This window comes from Grammomys surdaster, unplaced genomic scaffold (assembly GCF_004785775.1).
Source record: "Grammomys surdaster isolate TR1022 unplaced genomic scaffold, NIH_TR_1.0 131, whole genome shotgun sequence".
In the NCBI taxonomy this organism is placed as follows: Eukaryota; Metazoa; Chordata; class Mammalia; order Rodentia; family Muridae; genus Grammomys; species Grammomys surdaster.
In genome coordinates, this window is record NW_021604589.1 from 4704027 (window position 1) to 4724832 (window position 20806).

Sequence of the window (20806 nt, forward strand, 5' to 3'; positions counted from 1 at the left end):
TCTCTCTCTCTCTCTCTCTCTCTCTCTCTCTCTCTCTCTCTCTCTCTCTGGTGGATAAGTTCATAAAAATATAATGGGTAATGAAAACATGAAGGCCAGAGGGCAGCTCCACAGCTTCAGAATGGCCGTGATAACTGTAGAGAAGCTCTCTGAGGTGTATAGAGTTAGGGACTGCACAACTCTTAATGTCATCCTTAAATTCACTGTGTAATATTTTTATTTGTGATTTAAAAAGTGGTTGTATTAAAATGTTTATTTTTCCTTATGAAAAAGTCTGTACGTTTCAGACTTATGGTATACAGAAAAGGAGCTAAGCTTTCTTCCTTCCTTCCTCCCTCCCTCCCTCCCTTCCTTCCTTTTAAAGATTTATTTATTTTGTATATGTGAATACATTGTCACTATCTTTACACACACCAGAAGAGAGCATCGGATCCCATTGCAGATGGTTGTAAACCACCATGTGGATGCTGGGAACTGAACGCAGGACCTCTGGAAGAGCAGTCAGCGCTCTTAACCACTGAGCCATCTCTCCAGCCCCTAAGTCATCTTCCTTAAGGTAGGAACTGTCTAGTCTTGTTTGTTGATGTGCCATGAGGAATCACATTCACTTTTTATAAAATGCAAGAACAACAAAAATAATACTTACAGAACACGTCCCCTCGGAGGGTTCGCTCCTGTTCCACATCATTCTTCAGGGTTTTCTCTCCTTTCTCTTCTCCAAGCCTCTCGCTCTTTCTCTCTTCCTCTCTTTTTTGTTCTCCATCAGAGTTTCTGCCCCTGGAAACGCCCTCCTCAGAGCTGTAAGGCAAGTTGACCTTAGGGGTGCGTGTACTGGTGGGTCTTGGGGTGATGGTTTTAAGCTTCACCTTTTTCTTCATGGTGCGCTTGTGAGCCAGTAACTTCTTGATTCTGTCTTTGATGGTCCCAGGTGCTGTGAGTATTTCCTTCACAGAGTGTTCAGGGATCACTGAGCCAAAAAGTCATACAGGAGAATTCCCCTTTAGTTGAGGTCATTTATGAACAATAGACCATTTTGGAAGTGTTCAAGTGCAGGAAGTCAATGCTTCCAGAATCAGCCCCAAGGAAGACCTCTAGAACACCCCCTTCAAGTCTCACGGAATGTCATTGAAGACATAGTGGAAAAATATGAGTGCCAGAGGATGAGGAACTGTGCTGGGGAGCACTGTCCTCTGGATGTGACCTGAGCATTGCACGTAAGAACTGACAGTAGTTATGGTAACCTGCACAAGATGGAGTCTATCAACATTCCATTATGGATGGAGAAAGGCTTATGAGGCCCCACTTTCTTGGAGGAGCTATTGGCACTTGATGGTTACTGGTGGAGGGGGAGACTCTCTCGTCAATATTAGATATTAGTATAGATCTTAGTGTAGATATTAGTAAACTGCCCAGATTCAATAGATAACCTTCCCCCATCTCACGATCATGTAAACAACTCGAATTAATTAAACTCAGTAGGTTACTGTCCTCCCTGCCCCAAAGAAAAACACAGAATCACAACCACAAAGACATGAAACTAACAGGAAGACTTTAGAAAAAGATCCAGCGGGAGTGGGATGAGAAGCTAATGGTATGTGTATGTCAAAATGACCAAAATAATTAGATACGTGTATGAAATTGTTAAAGAAGAAAGAAAATAAATTTAAAAATTATCAGGCAGGCCGGATACTCTTCACAGCTGGGCCACTTCTGGCTCTACTTCCTGTGTCCCTGGCCACATATTGTTGCAAGTGAAGAACAGCAATGGATAAAAAGAAGGGGGGAGTATCAGAACTGCCTGTGTTTGAAATTTGGAACATCATGTGAAAAGAGAGAATATTAAAGTCACTCCCGTTGTTCAGATTTAAAATAGCATATAAAAGGAAGGAAGGCGGACATAGCAGGGTTTTCAAGGCCCATCCACAGAAGCCTATCTTATTCACCCCCCTCCCCCAGTAAAGCACAGCTTTTTTATTTTTGTGTGTGTCTTTTATATCTTTCTTTATTTTTTGTTTCTTTAATTCTTTTGGATCTACTCTGTTACGTGATTTTTGGCTACAAGAATGGGGTCTGACTGGTTCTGGGTGGAACCACGGCTTGCTAAATCGTCAGAAAGATTCCAGGCTTCTCACCTACCAGGAGGCTTTCTGATAAAGAACAAAGATAAACATTCTGGTCCCTTTTCAAGAGTTAATTCAGCCGGCAGTGCTGGCGCCTATAGTCTGAGTGCCTTCAGTCTGAGCATGCTGGGAGGCAGAGGCGGACAGTTCACTGAGTTTGAAGCTAGTCTCATCTATAGAGTTCTAGGATAGCCAGGGATACAGAGAAAGTTTATGTCAAAAAGAAAAAAAAGTTAATTCAAAACAGGCCTCTCAGTCAGCTGGGGAGGAAAACACACCTCAGAGAAGCAGTCTGTTCCAGAAACTTGCTTATTCCTTTTTAAGTGAACATACATAATAATGGATTTTTCACTATGGCATTTTCTTACTGTCCCAGAGACTTTTGTATAAATCACATTCCTTACCTTGATGTACTGGCCAACCTAGTTGGTCCCATTGTACATTATCCACTCTGACCCTGTGAGAGCATTTTCCTCTTCCACTATCCTTTGAGTCACTGCCCCAGTTAAGTCCCCACTAGTTCTTCCTGTTATTCTGAGAGAAACACCTGCTGTCTTCTGTACTACACTCTGTGTGTCTTACCTGAATACTTTCAATGGAGATCATAAGGACCAGAGAGCCAAGGGAAAGCCAGAGTTAGATTTTGGTAGTAGGGAAAAGCTAGTGTAAAAGAATCTGCTTAAGGTCACTTAGCTAGCTAGCAGCAGAGTCAGGACTTGAAAGCCACACCCAGGAATACCTTCTATTTTCTACCATTTTTGTGATGGATTTATTCCTGCTTTAAGGTTACCAGTTGCTTTTCTCTAGACTGACTCAAATTCTTTGAGAGTTATGATTCAGCTATATTGCTGTTCTACGAGGAAATCGAACTGATGTTAAAAAAATAAGTTATTACTGTTTTTAAATGTTTTGGTTTTTAAAAACATCTCTCTCTCTCTCTCTCTCTCTCTCTCTCTCTCTCTCTCTCTCTCTCTGTGTGTGTGTGTGTGTGTGTGGTGTGGTGTGGTGTGTATGTGTGCCTGTTCACGGGTGAGTGTTGGCACGAGTAGAATCTCAGGCATTGGCCCTTTCCTTCTACCCTGTTTGAGACAGAGTCTCCTGTTGGCCACTGCATTTGCAAAGCTAGCTGGCCTGAGAGTTTCTGGGGATTCTCTGGTCCTCATTTCCTATCTGACCATAGTACTGATATGTGCTACCATTTCCAGCATTAGTGAGAGTTCCAGGGATTCAGACTCGGGTCCTTATGCTTTGTCTGCTTTGTCTAAAGTATGGCAAGCACTTTATCCGTTGAGTTGGCTCTTGGGCCCATAAATGATTTAAAAATAAACATATTAGGGCCAGCAAGGTGACTCAGTGGATAAAGGCTCTTACCTCACAAGCTTGGCAACCTGACTTTGATCCCCAGAACCCACAAAAGTACAAATGGAGAGAGCTGACTCCACGAAGTGTTCTCTGACTGCCACACTTGCACCAGGGCAGGAACACAGCCCACAACACATCATGTACATACGAGCAAGAAATATAAATTTAAAAATTAAAAATACTACCAGGCAGTGGTGGTGCACGCCTTTAATCCCAGCACTTGGGAGGCAGAGGCAGGTGGATTTCTGAGTTTGAGGCCAGCCCAGTCTACAGAGTGAGTTCCAGGACAGCCAGGGCTACACAGAGAAACCCTGTCTCGAAAAAACCAAAAAAAAAAAAATTAAAAATTAAAAATACTAATCTTTAAAACCAGGGTGGGGGCCGGGCGGTGGTGGTGCACACCTTTAATCCCAGCACTTGGGAGGCAGAGGCAGGCGGATTTCTGAGTTCAAGGCCAGCCTGGTCTACAGAGTGAGTTCCAGGACAGCCCGGGCTACACAGAGAAACCCTGTCTCAAAAAAACCAAAAAAATAAAAATAAAAATAAAAATAAAAAAAAATAAATAAAACCAGGGCGGGGAGTGTAGCTCACTTGGTAGTGTGCTTGCCTAGGATGCACAGAGCCTTGTGTTTGATCCCCAGCACTGAGTAAATTGTGGCAATGCCTGTAATCTAAGCAATCAGGAAGCAAGAAGCAAGAGGTTCAGAAGTTCAATGTGATTCTCAGCTACACAGGAAGTTCAAGGCCAACTGGGGATCCATGAGATCCTGCCCCCAAAACCACAAAGTAAAATAAAAAAAAACCCTCAAAAATACCATGAGACTGAGGCATTGGAAACTCAATACTTGTTCCCAGTCCACAAGTACTTAGCCAAGGAGCTAGGGGTCAAGTTAAGGTAATCTTATTCTAGAAGCTGTGCTCCTAGATGCAAAAACAAGCAAACAAGCAAACAGAAAACCAAAAAGACAAGACAAAACAACAACAATAACAACAAAACCATAGAAGTTTCTTTGGCACAAGAAATGTTTGTTTTGATGTGAGATTTATAATTTTAAAACACGGGGATACAATACAGAAAATGGGCTGCAAACAATGTTTTTACTCCAATTAAGCATTCTCTTTAAAATTCTTCTTGTTTCCCTAGTCCTTAGAACCCAGGACCTTATGCATGCTAGGGAAGTACTCTACCAACTGAGCTACATCCATGGCTGCTCTAGGCAGTTATTCTTTCTAGTTTCTTCAATTCTTAGCCCTGGAGGCTAGGAGTGTAGTCATGTAGAGGTGAGTTGCCTTTTTAAAGAAATACATATTTTTTTGGGGGGGGCTTCTACTTTTCACGCACAACATTTTAAATTTATGTTTATAGTATTCCACAGTACAGTTTCTGGCCCTCAACAGAGGGTTGAGATGACATTTAGAACAATACTAACTACAGCAAACTTTACAGGGTATCTATTGTGTGACCAACTGACTGAAGTTTTCGACTTATGTCACTTCATTTCAACACCATGACATGCTACTCAGAGATGTGTCTGTCTTAGTCTGAGTTATCTTGGGCAAATCCCCAAAGAAGGATTTGGGGCAGGATTCCAGAAGTTAGAATGTGGGGGAGGGGGACAATGAGTCAAAAAAAAGTGAGAGGAGACAAAAGATGGTGTCACATTGGGCAGGTCATTACTTTGGACAACAAACTCAGTCTGACTGGAGAAATCTGTGAAGCATTACTGTTCAGGATTGCCCCACACTATGAAGGGGAAGGAAAGGTATTTATTTATAGACTCCAAGACCTCCTTGGCTGAGGGTGTTTACTAGAGGTACTAATTTCCCATCTCTAGCTGCACCTGCAGGGTCTGGGCAGCATTGTACATAATACCCTAAGGTCACAGGGCATGGGGAGTCTACTGCCCTGTATCTGTATCTAGCTAGGATCTAGGAATTTGCATGGCATGCTCCATTTTGCCTTCTTGCAATTGGGGGACTTTTAGGCACTTTGAACTGATCTATTATAAGTGCCAACCACAGGACTATCATGAGCCCTGTTTGGGATCCAATTCTTTTTTGTTTGTTTGTTTGTTTGTTTTTCATGAGTGTGTGCATGAAGCATCTATGAATGTGTGTATCCATGTTATTATGTGTGTGTGGGTATAGGTGTGGGTACACGTGGAGGCTAGAGGGCAATATCAGGTGCTTTCTTCAACTGCTATCCATCATTCTCATATATATATTGTTTTTTCAAGATAGAGTTTCTCTGTGTAGTCCTGGCTGTCCTGGAACTCACTCTGTAGACCAGGCTGGCCTAGAACTCAGAAATCCGCCTGCCTCTGTCTCCCAAGTGCTGGGATTAAAGGCGTGCACCACCACTGCCTGGCCCTTTGTCAGTTCTTTATGGAATCTGATTTCTAGACTCAGCCACAGCCTACTTGGATTCTGTGAACCTTTTATGTGTCTGCTGTTGAATGTCTGTGGTGGTGCATAGTGTTTAGTTTTGTAAAAGCTAGGAGATAGTCTGTGTGTCGTCAGGACACTTGACTGGATGGGGTCATAGGATATGAGGCAAGTCAGCCTATGATTTACAGTCATACTTATGAGACTTATGCTGAAGGGCATAGAGATTACTTGAGACAGGGCAGTGAGCAATTCTAGAGCTGGTAGGACAGCACATCACTGTAATCCCAGCATTCAGAAAGCTGAGATAGGATAATAGTCAGATCAAGGCTATCCTGAGCTACAGAGTGAGTATCAGGAAGCCAGGACTACATTGCATGATGTTGCTTCAAACAAACATCACCAACCAGCCAAACAACAAACAAACGGCCAGGTGATTGCTCAGCTCATTAGAAGTGCTTGCTACATCACCCTGGTGACTGACTCCAAAAAGTTTTCTCTGACCTCCACATGCACACTGTGGTATGCATGCTCACAAACATGCATACTCACAACATTCCCCCCAAACAAAGTAATAATAATAATAATAATAATAATAATAATAATATCAAAACCAACCAACCAACCAAAAACAGAACAGAACACAACAAAGACAAGTCTAGTCACAATGAGTCAGGGTTAAAAGAAGGATTAACCTAGCGTTCATCGTCATTATTACTACTATTCTTGGTCTTTTGAGACAAGAGACAGTGTCTCATGTAGCCCAGGCTGAACTCACTATGTAGCCAAAGATGACCTTGAAGTCCTCATCCTCCTAACTCTAAGTGTTGGGAGCACAGGTACGGTTCACGATGTTGACTGCTTGATTTTAAACACTGTAGGACTGTTTACCAGAGGATGGCCTGCACTGTAAGCATAGACAACTTGACTTGGTTTTCCAGTGTTCATTTATACCACCACCAAACACCACCACCATTACTACCACTACCGCCATTGTTATTATTTTGGTCCTTGAAATCTGCCACTCCCAAACTGAAGTAGTAAGAGCTGCTATCTAATTGTCCATGTTTCTTTCCAGGGTGTGAAAAATCCCAAGGGCTTGGATTAATAACCAAGTATGAAAAGCCTCTGTCAGCTTGAGTCCTTCCCCAAGTTAAAAAAATCATTACCTTAGACATAGGACTCATGGAAAATCACTTTTCCTGTTGTTCTAAGTTAACAGCAGTAGATTTTCTAGCTGTATGTCTGCCTTACACATTTACATTTTAAATTATTATCATTAAAGATTAAGAAGTCCAATACAGGCCGGGCGTTGGTGGCGCACGCCTTTAATACCAGCACTTGGGAGGCAGAGGCAGGTGGATTTCTGAGTTCGAGGCCAGCCTGGTCTACAGAGTGAGTTCCAGGACAGCCAGGGCTACACAGAGAAACCCTGTCTTGAAAAACCAAAAAAAAAAAGTCCAATATATACACAGGGGGGGGGGAGGGAGGGAAAGAGGGAGGGAGGGAGGGAGGAAAGGATGGAGAGGGAGGGAGGGAGGGGGGGAGGAGGGGGAGGAGGAGGAGGAGGAGGAGGATGAGGATGAGGACGAGGAGGAGGACGAGGAGGAGGGAGGGTGGGTAAGGGAGGGACAGAGAGACAGAGATAGACACAGACACAGAGAGAGAATGTGGGCTTTAGGATGACAAGAAGTGATGTCTAACATATCCTGCTTTGCTTTGTTGCTGTTCTGGAAAAAGTCCTGATGAAAGTGTTGTGACCAGAAAAATAAAAAAGATGCCCTTGTTTGTCCTCCCACCCTAGGTTTTCTGCTTGTTTATTTTGAGACAGGGTCTCATATGTCACAGGCTGGGCTCAAAGTCACTATGTATTGGAGGATGACCTTGAATGTTTGAGGGTCCTTCTCCCATCTCTTACAAGTACTGGGATTACCATACCTAGTTTATTTGCTACTGGGGACCAGGCTTTGAATATGTTAGGCACTCTACTAACTGAATTACATTCTAGCCTTTGATCTTTCAGTTTTGTGCCTGCCTATGACTTTTATGAGTATCAGAAATACAGCACATCGAGGAAAAAAATACAAGGCTGAGGTTTGCACAGACATGCGCGCATAAACACGCACATACACACACGCGCACACACACACACACACACGGATGCTATCTGGAAGGAGTGCTTTGTGGGAGGCAGATAGCAAAACTGTCTTGACCAAATGCTACTTACCAGAACACTGCAGTCCATTGCCCCTAAATCCCTGCTTGCATTTGCACTTGAAGGATCCTTGGGTATTGAGGCAATTGGCATGGGGGCTGCACGTATGTGTATTCAGAGCACACTCATTTATATCTGAAAAGGGGGAACATTCCAGTGAACAACTTCATGATAAAAGAGCTTGCTGAAGGAGTAGCCTTTTCACCTGAGCAACTCTTTAGTGAACTAAGTGCTGCCTGAGAGCGGAGAGGTGTTCAAAACCTGAGGCCCTTTGGCCGAGAGCCCTGGCTTTGCCTGGCGCCTGCCTGGTATGTAGGGAGGGTGCCTACAACTCACCTCCCCCAGAGAAACTTCACTGTTTGCTCATTATTAATGTGATTGATATCAGCTACGATGTTTGGAGTTTCTCCTTTTTGCCTTTCATCCACATAATCTGGAACTAAATAACAATATCAGAAAATAAATGCTAAATTTCAGATTGGTTTGATTTTCATCCATGTAATCTGAAACTAAGGAACAATATTAGAAAATAAATTCTAATTTTGGCTTGAAATTCCTCACAAACAAAAGACAGAATCAGCCAGGAACTGCTGCCATTGTCTGAATTCATAGGCGTGATGGACATTTTGTTCAGAACCTGTCAGGGGAAAGGGTCAGACTGGTTTGAGCTCGTCTGCTGGATTTAGAGGTGGAAAATTGGCCAGATTCCACTCAGGTGGGAGCTTCAAGTGCTCTATTCTCCACCCTATGTCCTGTCTATGCTTTTCTAGATGTAAGTACACAAACCAGTGCATTGTTTTGAACTCAAGTCACAAAACCGCTCTGATGCTAATATTAACCGCTGTTAGCACATCAACGATTTGCTTTCTTGGGAAGCTGTGTGCATTGCCAATGTGTTGTGGAGGGGAACGTCCTTATAGTGTCAGGGATCTGGGCAGCGTTGCATCACTGTCATTTGATTGCACAGCTGGCTGGATTGACAGGACAGGGTGGGCTCTAAGCTTATGCGGAACATGAATTTTATGTGCCTGCTTAGGGTAGTCTTCATATCTAAGAAGATTCAAGGGAATAGCTGTGGAGGTCTCCCAAGATGGTTCAAACACCAGCAATGGGGTGTTGTCTTAACATGATGATACAAGTCATGTCCTAAGAAGCCCTATGTACAGGATTGAAACAGTGATATTTTCTCCAACAGTTAATTTTCCATGCCATGTGTGAATGAATTGAGAGCTACATGCAGCACAAATTTCTCTTCACTGTAAGACAGTATATGAAAGGCAATGGGTATGTACATCTGACCTGACAAGCTCTTCGAGGCCTGGAATCCCTTCAGGGGATGAAAATGTTTCAAGATGAGACTAATAGCTGCCTAATGACAGTATTAGCACAGAGTCATGTTATATGATGCTTCAGCTACAAAAGGACTAAAAGAAGAAAGAGGAAAGAACATGTGCCCCTTCATATAATTTTCCTTAGCCGGGCGGTGGTGGCGCACGCCTCTAATCCCAGCACTTGGGAGGCAGAGGCAGGCAGATTTCTGAGTTTGAGAGTTTGAGGCTAGCCTGGTCTACAGAGTGAGTTCCAGGACAGCCAGGGCTACACAGAGAAACCCTGTCTTGAAAAACCAAACAAAAAAAAATAATTTTCCTTTAAAAAAATTGATATGTGTGTATGCGTGTGCGTGCATTTGCATGTACATGTGCACAGATGTGTGTGCGTATGTCTACAGCAGAGGCAAGAAGAATATCCTCTTCTATGACTCTCTGCCTATTCATTTTGAAGCAAAGTCTCTCCTGGGGGCTCGTGTGTTTTTAGGTATACTGGAAGCCAGCAGACCCCCAGATCTTCCTGTTCCTCCTCTCTAGAGCTGGGGGTTCAGGTGTATTCTGGGATACTTTGCTTATTACTTGGATGCTTGGATCCAAATTCAGGTTATTGTGATTGTTAAGTACTGAGCCACCTCTCCAGCCTCCTTCATACATTTTTGTAAAGCCAATCCAATGAAAGATATTAGGAACAGACCAACCACTGAGATTTTAGTAATCTTGTAGTAAATATAAATACTTCTTTACTACTTCCATTCATAGGTGTGTAGTTGGAGATAGAACCAGACATATAAACTAAATAAAAACTTATCACATTAAAAAACCCTTACAGAAATCTCAAGATATTTGTCTCCATGATAGTCTTATATTAATTTGTTTCCATCACTATAGACCTGGCTTCATAATTATTCTCACTGGAGTTACCTAATGCCAGAAACTTAATATCAGTGGGCTTTTTTTGTTTTTCTTTGTGCATGTGTATGTGTTGTCTAGTTGGTCAGTATAGTAGATTGAATGAATATAAAACAATGCCTGTAGAGAAAGCCTTCAGGCTTGGGGGAAAGGGGGGAAAAGCCACTGGATCTTACCTACACAATCATATCGTCGACTGATATATTTCAGTTCAAAACCAATGTGACATTTGCAGTAGTAGCTTCCAAATGTGTTCACGCATCTTCGGTTGGAAGGGCAGACTGCTTTGCTAGAAGCGCATTCATCAATATCTAGAATAGAGGAGTAGATCCTGTCAGAGGTTGCAGGAAGAGTACTCCGACACATGCACAGGTACCCACTTCAACCTCCAGCACACGGCGCTCAAGCAGATGCTCAGTCTTCTTGCCTAGCAAACCAAGTGACTGCTGTCAAGGTCAAGTCTTCAAGAAGTATTATAGATCTTTCCTAGGCACATGTCCAGCTCTTTAGCTTGCAGGTTCATATCAATTATGTCCAACTTTCCCTGGAGGTGTTACCTGGCTACACTGCCATTATTTGTGTTGTCTGTCTGTCTGTCTGTCTGTCTGTCATGTATCCTAGGTTGGCTCTCAGACTCACTATGTAGCCAGGGATGACGTTTAACTCCTCATTCTCCTGCCTCCATCTTCCTAGTGCTGGGATTACAGGTGTGTGTAAGGCCACCATCCCTTGTTTATGTGGTACTGGGGATGGAACCCAGGGTTGCTTGCTTGTTAGGCATGCACCCTATCAACTGAATTACATTCCCACTTCTTAGATCTGCTCATGTGTCAGGCTCCAGCTCTTCTAGGGCTAAGCATATGTCTAGCATGTGGTACCTATGCTTTATGTGTGTGATGAGTGACTATTTTCCCAAGTAACTAATTCTATTGTATAACATACAATTTTTGAAAGTGAGGTCAGCCACACTCTGAGCAACCCAAAAGACATGAACATTTAAGATTTGCATTTTGTGCCTGGCAGTGGTGGCACACGTCTTTAATCCCAGCACTTGGGAGGCAGAGACAGGCAGATTTCTGAGTTCGAGGCCAGCCTGGTCTACAGAGTGAGTTCCAGGACAGCCAGGGCTACACAGAGAAACCCTGTTTCGACCCCCCCCCCAAAAAAAAAAAGAAGACAGACTTTAATATACATGCATAGTTTTTAAAAGTACTTCCTTGGCCTATACAGCTGAGCTTACTTTATATATAAAATTCATCAAACTACATCCGTTTAGGATAAATGAACACCGAGTATCCTGACTGAAAAATATTTATATTACACTGAAGAGGTTGCTACACCATGCTTATATTTCATTTTTTTTTTTTTTTGGTTTGGTTTTTCGAGACAGGGTTTCTCTATGTAGCCCTGGCTGTCCTGGAACTCACTCTGTAGACCAGGCTAGCCTCGAACTCTCAAACTCAGAAATCCGCCTGCCTCTGCCTCCCAAGTGCTGGTATTAAAGGTGTGTGCCACCACCATCTGGCAATGCTTATATTTCAAATTAAAGAAGATGAACTTTTTTTTCAAGATTCTGGTCTCATTGGTTCTCCCTTATTGAGACTATGTATTCACCCAATCTAAATGTTGTATTTGGTGCAGTATGATTGTTAGAAATACATACAGTTAGATGATTGAATGAAATTAATTCAAACTCACAAAAGTAACAGAAATGCAAAAATGAATAAAATGGTGTTTCAGCCACTCAGCCCTCAAAGGTACCATTGCTGCCATAGGCTGCCTGCTAGACTTGTTCCTGGCTCTTACTGTGAGGACCAGGCAGTCTCACCCTGGAGCAGAATCCCATGAGGGAACAGCAGGGGTTGGTGGAGAGGTGACCCAAAATTCTTGGCCTGAGAAAACCAGGAGGCTGCTTTCCTCAGAGTTGCGGTTTGAATGTGAAGTGTTCTCTATAGGCTCATGCATTTGAACACTTGGTCTCTGGTGATATTTGGGAAGACTGGATCTTTTAGGAGGAGCCTTACCGGAAGAAGGGAATGACTGGGGGCAGGACTCGAACTCTTACTTCTAGGTGGTTCTCTGCTTTCTGAATGTGGATTGTAATTTGACCATCTGCCTCGCCTTCCACTCCTGCTGCAATGCATCCTCCACTATGGTATTCTCCACATCCTCTCAAATTATGAGTCCAAATAAACCTTTCCTCCCTTAAGTTCCTTCTTGTCAAGTATTTGGGTCAAATCAATGAGAAAAGTAACAAATACAGTTGATCTCCCAGTGGTACCCAGAGCTCATTGAACCTGCTCACTGAATTCACTCAGTGCTGGTACCTGTCTTTCCCTGAGATACTTCCTAAATCTCAACCAGTGTTTCCTGGGATCATTTACTGAAGCAGCTATGTGCTCTGTTTCTGTGGACTCACAAATTAAGATGTGCAAGAAAACAAGAGAAAGCAAGGAAGTTAAAACTTTAGGCCGCGGCTTTTTACTAAATTTACAGCTATAAATGAATGGTTTATGTGTTTAATTGAGTCTGATTTAATCTGCCCATTTTGTCTAGCCAGAAATAGCAATGAAATTATAATTTTACTTTTTTGAGACAGGGTGTCACTGTATATTTCTGGCTGACTTGGAACTCACTATGTAGACTAGGCTGGCCTTGAACTTACAGAAGTCTGTTTGACCCTACTGTGTGCGGAATAGTTTGGATAAAGACATTTTTTTTTGAGACAGTCTAAAATAATCCAGATTAGCTTTGAACTTGCTGAGGATGACCTCTGATCTCCTTGATGACCTTTGATCTCCCTGGTGACCTCATCTGCTGAGTACCATGGTTACAGGTCCGTTCTACCACACCTGGTTTATACAGTGGTGGGGATTGAGCCCAATGGTTTGCAAATGCTGAGTAAGCACTCTCTGACTATGCTTGAGCCCCATCCCCTAAAGCAGGTTTTAAAGAGGATGTGAAAAAGCATTTATTTAAAGCACTGCCTAAATGTCATGGGAAACATATACTATTTTCACTAAATTAATACTGAGACCAAAAAAAAAAAATAAACACGTGTTTTCCAGGAAAATGATAGCCAGGACTTGAAACAAATAAATCCCAATGGTTCATATGATTGAATGGATAGTGTACTGTCAGTCACATGATAATTGAAGTGAGATATGCAATGGCAATACAGTAAATAAAAAGACCCTTTATGGCCTATTTGTTCTGGCACTCAGTAGTATAGACTACTAGAAGACTGGTATATTTTCCTTTATATTCCAAAGTGTTTAGAGAGCACAAATGACTGAGAATATTTCATAGACAGAGATCAGTACTTTGAATTCACTGTATCTAGTCAACACAATCCTAGTGATGAATCAAAGTGGACTTCAGTGGAGAAAGGATGGAGGGGGGAGGGGCAATGGGAGGGGGATGGAGAGGAATGCTTTCTGTTTTACCTAGGCACACTCTTCCATTTGGGCCCAGGCGGAGGCCAGAGGATGGACACACACACCGTGGCCCTTCCTCGGTGTCTTCACAGCTGTACTGGCAGTTCATTCTGGCACACGTCCTGGAGTCTGCAAAAGTAGTCAAAGATTAACTAAGAAAGTCTCTCCCAATTCTGTGATGTGAAATGTAATGCGTCTTGGGACAGGTTTCATGGTCTGAGTCCCAAATGGAAACCCACAAGGAATCTGGCAGGACCACTGTCCTGGTGGCCTCTAGGAATCATGCCAGTCACTCATGGTCTGTTTTGTTGACCAACACACTGCATTTGACAATGTCTAGGCAAAACATATAGCTCTGATTGAACCCCATACCCCCCCCCCCTCATCTTTTCAATTGAGACATTGTCTCATGTATCTCAGCTTGGCCTTGAATTACTATATAGCCTTGAAACTTCTGATTCTCCATTTCCAAAATTCTGAGATAACAGTCATGTGCTACCACGCCTGGTTTACGCAACACCAAGGCTCAAACCCAGGGTCTGTATAAGCTAGGTGAGCATGATACCAAGTGACTTCCTTCCTTAGCCCTTTTCTCACCTTTTATATGCACTTGGATTAATATGTCACTTGGCCAGTCTCTAGAGGATGGAAAGTAACTGCTGATGTAGATTATCAATGTGAGCAGTTAGAGTAAAAGAACTCTAGAGATCTTTGCACAAATGTGGAGACTCATTGAGAGTCACTTAAGATAACAAACATGGTGTTTCAGTTCCAGGTAGTGATGTGGTAAATACAGTTAGGCACTCAGTTCCACAAGAGCGCTTCTGGCCTCCATTTTCACCATTGTGAAAATGTATCTGACAATCCGGATACTTGTCTGGCTTACATGTGGCCAGAGGGAAAAAAAAAATAAAGATAAGTCTACCAGAGGGACAGCAGATGGAGCCCAGGCGTTAGAATGCTTTCCTGCGTGCATGAGGCACTGGGTTTGATCCCTATTGCCACACTACAGGTCTCGGTTGTATTTCCTCTGTGTACTTCAGCCTAGCTGGCCTGGAAACCTAGAGATTCTTCTATTTCTGCCCCACACCTTCCTACAGTGTTGTTGGGATTACAGACCCTTGTGCTATGTTTTTTATTTTTACAAGGGTTCTGGGGATTTGAACTCAGGTCCTCATTCTGGTAGGGCAGGTACTTTTTTTTTCCTACTGAGCCACCTCTTGGCCCTCTTAAGAACTCTTATATTCCAATATCAGTGATCAAAACCAAAAGATGATTTTGGTAAATAACAACATTCACACACCTTAATAAAATGCTAGTCACCTAGAGGGAGCAAAGACAATGAAATGGGCCAGGAGGACAAAAGATCAGCACCTAGGAAAGCTTTATATGTGGAGGCACAGATAATCCCTAGAGGTAAAGAAAGAGGGTGTAAGGATGGAGGCCTAAGGCAAGGAAACAAACACCTACTGATGGTTATATTATTCACTTCTTTTCTCTTTGGCTTTCTTCTTTGAAACTTAGTCATCAAAATTAGCTATCTTTCCACTTGGGGAACAATATCTCTTTTGGCATGGAATGAGCTTCCCTGTAATGTTTTCAGAATCATCCATTACCATCCATGTTTTTAAAAAGTTTGAAGTGATCACTGTAAAAAGTCTAGATAATGATCCTCGTTGGGGAGGCACAAGACACGGAGGTTCTAGCCAAGTTCTAGTTGGTGCTAATCACAAGGGTGCTGTACAAGAATTCAATAAGCTATCAGATTGTTTCTTTCTTTCTTTTTCTTTTTTTGTTTTTTTCGAGACAGCGTTTTTCTGTATAGCCCTGGTTGTCCTGGAACTCACTCTGTAGACCAGGCTGGCCTCTGGCTCCCAAGTGCTGGGATTAAAGGCATGTGCCACCACCGCCCGGCTTATCAGATTGTTTCATGTGGGTTTCTCCTTAATTTATATGAATAGGATATTTGAAAAAAGACACTGCAAATGTGTGTGTCTTAGGTTTTTTCTGCTAAGAGAAGATCTGAGTAAATGATGATTTAGGGCTAAGTCAAAAAGGAACTAGGGGGCACTATACATTACCTTCCAAAGACTGGGATGGGCTGGGAGTCTGCATGATTGCAACCCTGGGAAGCTGGCTGAAGGCAGCAGGCTTGTGCCTTCTGGGAGCTGAGGGGCAGATGAAGATGAGACGGCAAGAGAGGAGGGGAAGGGGAAGGCAGGCAGGGAAGGTGGGCTTACCTTTAAGCCGAAATATAAAACTTAAAAAGCCTTTTCTCTCAAGAAATGAATGGATAGAGATTCCCATCCTCCCCCCAGGACATGGGGTTCATTATCACAGAAGGGCTTTTCTTTTCAGGAATGTGAGTCAGAATGCATTTCCAAACGAGACACTAATCTCTGGGAGTGGAGCAAGGGGCGTGAGAAAGGTAGCTGGTGGGAAGGATTGATGTCTCCAGGATGGTGTAGAAATTTATCACCTCCCTTTAATCGCCATGCCTAGTTTCATGCTAAAATCCAACTCATCTCACATATATAAGTAGAGATATGTAATTGATTCTTCCCAGCGAGTTCACCCCCTCCCCAGTTATAAAGTGAATGTCTAGAAGAAATGAATCCAGAGAGACAGAAAGTAGATTTGTAGCTATTGAGGGCAACAGGGAGTTGCTGTTATTAGTTAAGATTTTTTTTTTTGCTTTTAGTATGTTTTAAATTGTGTGTGTGTGTGTGTGTGTGTGTGTGTGTGTGTGTGTGTGTGTGTGTGGTGAGAGAGAGAGAGAGAGAGCCTATGAGCACATGAGTGTACGGTTACATGGGTGCCACAGCACACGTAGAGGTCAGAGAACAACTTTCGGAAGTTGATTCTTGCCTTCTGCTGTGTTGAGCCATGGTCTCTCTTGTTACCAGCTGCTACACTGTGTAAGCCATGGACTCCCTGCTCATTCACTTGTCTCTACCTCCCACCTTGGAGGAAGAGTGCTGGAAATTACAAGGGAGAGCCAGGAATTTTGTGGGGTCCAGGCATCAATCTCAGGTCATCAGGCTTGATGATGGTGGTGGTTGCTGAACGTTACAAAGGTAGCAGGTAACTGGCTTGCTCACTTTCAAATGGCTAAAATGGTAAATTTTATGTTATGTACATCTTAACCATACTTTTAAAAAAGTGCCCAAAGATGTTTTAACTTATGGTGATATTAAAGACTTTTTTTGAGGCAGAGTCTCATGTATCCCCATGTTGATTTGATTTATAACTCAGTTTGACTTTGAAATAACTTATCCTCCTGCCTCCACCTCCTGAATGCTGGCATGACAGGCATGTATTATTATGCCATGTTTATGTGGTTCTGGGGCTCAAACCCAGAGACTTTTTTTCATGCTACCAACTGAGCCATATCCTCAACCCTAGATGTTGGGAATTGGTTCTAATTCTTTGTCTTAATTTGGCTCCCAAGAGCCAAGCTGAGGGTCCCTGCCCCCAGCTGGCTTTGGTAATAAAGAATTGCTGTTCAGCCAATGGCTGTGTAGGAAGACAGAGGCGGAACTTTTGGAATGAGCAGGCAAGGGCCTGAGGGGAAAAGAGAGAGAAGGATCACCATGACCAAGGGTTGGGGGTGGGTGAGGTTTTTTTGTTTTGTTTTGTTTTTTGTTTCCTTTTTTTTTGAGAAAAAGTTTTACTATGTAGTCTTGTCTGGCCTAGAACTCACTATGTAGATGAGACTGGCCTCAAACTCACAGAAATCCACTTGTTTCTACTTCCTGAATGTTAGGATTAAAGGCATGTATCACCACACCAGGATAACACAAGACATAGTTTTTAAATATTATTTTTACTCTTTATATTGTTTGTTTTTGTGTTTATTTATTATTTACTTTTTTAGAGACAGGATTTCTTTGTGTATTCCTGGTTGTCCTGGAACTAGCTCTGTAGACCAGGCTGGCCTTGAATTCACAGAGATCCTCCTGCCTCTGCTTCCTGAGTACTGGGATGAAAGGCATACCACTACTATCGCCCAGCTTGATATGTTTTTTAAAGTTACTCAAGTCTTTCCCCATGCATCAAATATCAAAAGGCAAGCCTTCAGCATTGAGTGGCTGCTGAAACTTACTTGAACATGTCGAATCTGGTAGAAGCATATGGCCGCTGAGGCAAAAGCATTTGTAGCTACCGTGTGTATTCACACATCTGTGCTGGCATGGCCGGGGTTTGACTCCACACTCATTCACATCTGCAGGGCCAGGCAGAAAAGAGAGAAATGTTAACTGAGTCAGAAAATACCCATGCAGGAGAGACTAGATGTCAGTTTGGGGAAGGACACAGAGTCACCTTTGCTGACCCACTTCCTTTCCTTCAATCTTTCCACTTGGAGAGATTAGTGAGGATGTGGGAATAGGAGCAATGGAGGGAATGGATGTTACTACAGGTACTTTGCATGCATGTGCATGCACACACACATACACACACACACACACACACACACACACACACACACACACAAACCCCATCTACTAAAGGGATCATAATAGTACATATATTAGTGGAATGATTCAAACACACCCCGGCAGGATGGGTATGTGATGAGTATGTTGTATAGCAGTTAAATAGAAGAAACTACAACTATTAGGCAACAAAGGATGATTCTCACAAACAGATACTGAGTAGAATAAGATGGATATATCCATTGCATACATACTGCGATAGATAAAGTGAAGTCAAGATACACGTTTCTCTGTTTCTCTCCTTTTTATCTATCTATCCATCCATCCATCCATCCATCCATCCATCTATCTATCTATCTATCTATCCATCCATCCTCACAGCTGTATCCCAGTCTGGCTTTGAACTTGAGGCAGCCCTTATGCTTCGTCCTCTCTAGTGCTAAGGATCACAGGCATATACTACTCACCATCCATGGCTACGTTTTTCTTGTTGAGGGAAGAAATGCTTAAATAGGTGGAAGGTGGGGACTGTTGAGATTCTGCTTTTTTGCTCTGGTCTCCAATTAGAAAAGTGTTATGGCAATTTATCAGGCTGTTTAATTTTATTAAAATATTTCATTATTCCTATTAGTGTGTGTGTGCACATGTGATATGTGTAAGAATATAGGTGTCATGGTATGTGTGGAGGTCAGAAGACAACTTTCAAGTGTTCTTTCAATGTGCATCCCAGGGTTCAAACTCAGCAAGTACTTTTGCCTGCTGAGCTATCTCACTGGCTTAAGTTATACATTTTTAATATACATACAATTTTATATGCTAATACTTTATTGAAGAGTCAGAAACATACAATTTGAGTATTTCTACCTTTACTACTTCCCAAACAGCTTACGACGGCAGCACTGTTGTGATTTGGGGTGGCCCCAGGCCAAAGCTTTAGCTATACCATTCTAGAAATAACCTCAACAGGCAGTTGGTTGCAGGATATTTAATTCCACATGCAGGTGTTCACAGGTGATTACAAGGCTATGTGTATTGATCAATCCTAAATGAATAAGCAACAAAACAGAAATGTGTAAGGAACAAAAACCTAGGGTGAAAAGTTCTCAATGCTAGCCATGGTTGTGGTTAATTGGCATGTTCAAGGGTGTCTTTTCTTCTTTCTTTCTGGGCTTTGTAGTATATTTTGGTAAAAAAAAAAAATAAACATTAAGAACAAATAATGTTGCCGGGTGGTGGTGGCGCACACCTTTAATCCCAGCACTTGGGAGACAGAGGCAGGCGAATTTCTGAGTTCGAGGCTAGCCTGGTCTACAGAGTGAGTTCCAGGATACCCAGGGCTACACAGAGAAACCCTGTCTCAAAAGACCAAACCAAAAAAAAAAAAAAAAAGAATAAATAGTGTTTCTTTTAAAACGAGAAAATGATAAGGTAGGCGGGCTCCAGGGTATGGATCAGTTGAACATGCATAGGTGACTATCATGCACAAAGCCCTGAGTTCAATACCTAGTGCCACAAAAAGCAGGCTTGGTGGTACAAGGCTGTAATCTTAGCACTCAGGAGGTAGATGCAGGAGGGAATCAGGAGATGGATACAGGAGTGAATAAGGAATTCAAGGTCATCCTTAGCCTGAGATGCATGAAACCCTGTCTCAAAACGGAGAAAAAGATAAAGGAGAAAAAATTGTTAAAAAATGTTGCGATAAAAGGATCTGATTTGTCTTTGGAAATATGATTGTGGAGGAGGACTCATGGTTTAAGTCCCCTAGGAAAGATATAGAAAGGAGAAAGGCACCAAATTCCACAGAAAATATTCTGAAGGGCAGTCGCAGATTGTGCCCTTGAAAGGTAAAACAGTAGCTGTTCCTGCCTTTGGAAGGTTCTGTGTATATGCAGATTGAAACACCTGAAGCTTCCTTCTCTGTTGCCTGTTCCCTCAACCTTATCATTTCCCTCACACACTTCAACCACCTTATTTTCTTTTAAACATGTACTAATTTACTATATTTTGCAGGAGTGAGTGTGTGTACGCATGTGTGCCTTGTATACACCGTCTCACTGGCCTCAATCCCCATGCTCTTTTAAGGGGGGAACTGAAATACGGTGACTGGACATAATAGAAAATCCAGGGTACACCATCACTTGGCTTTAAGCCAGAGGTGACTCACTCATGTCTTAAGAGGAGTTTTGGGAAACACATTAGCTCAGACTCATTGCCATGAGTCGTCTTTGATCAGGCTGCCATGGGGCAGGCAGGCTGAAGGGGGAAGCGAGACAACCTCTAAACTGGAGCCAACTGACCACTCTCTTAATGTTAATATTTTACTGGAATTTGAGAACTAGCCCTCTTAGTCAGAAGGACTCGAGAAAGGAGCTGAGGAAAAAGAAGCATCTGGCCTGAAAGTTCTAACAAGAGATCTCACTGATGAATTTGTGGTTCTCAGTGTTTGCTTGATGTGCGTGTTTGTGTGGGCTTGTGTGCATGTGTGTGAATAAGGAGGCCAGGTGTCTTTCCTAGGTTTTTGGAGACAGGAAGTGAGGGCTCAGGCTAGGCTTGGTGGCCAGTGAGTCCCACATCACAGTCCTTTATCACCATGCCCAGCTAGTTTTGTGTATGA

The 20806-nt window shown here is 42.7% G+C and overlaps 1 protein-coding gene across 2 annotated transcripts in view; it reads right to left on the minus strand.

Annotated features, from left to right (window-relative positions):
• Egfl6 (EGF like domain multiple 6) overlaps positions 1-20806 on the minus strand; it is a 61105-nt gene that overhangs the window by 14862 nt on the left and 25437 nt on the right. For both annotated transcript variants that reach the window (XM_028762162.1, XM_028762163.1), the window contains exons 4-8: positions 17862-17981; positions 13766-13885; positions 10496-10630; positions 8095-8217; positions 647-967 (exon numbers count right to left, since the gene is read on the minus strand). In XM_028762162.1, coding sequence (XP_028617995.1) covers positions 647-967; positions 8095-8217; positions 10496-10630; positions 13766-13885; positions 17862-17981 — 819 coding nt within the window. The remainder of the gene's footprint in view (positions 1-646; positions 968-8094; positions 8218-10495; positions 10631-13765; positions 13886-17861; positions 17982-20806) is intronic.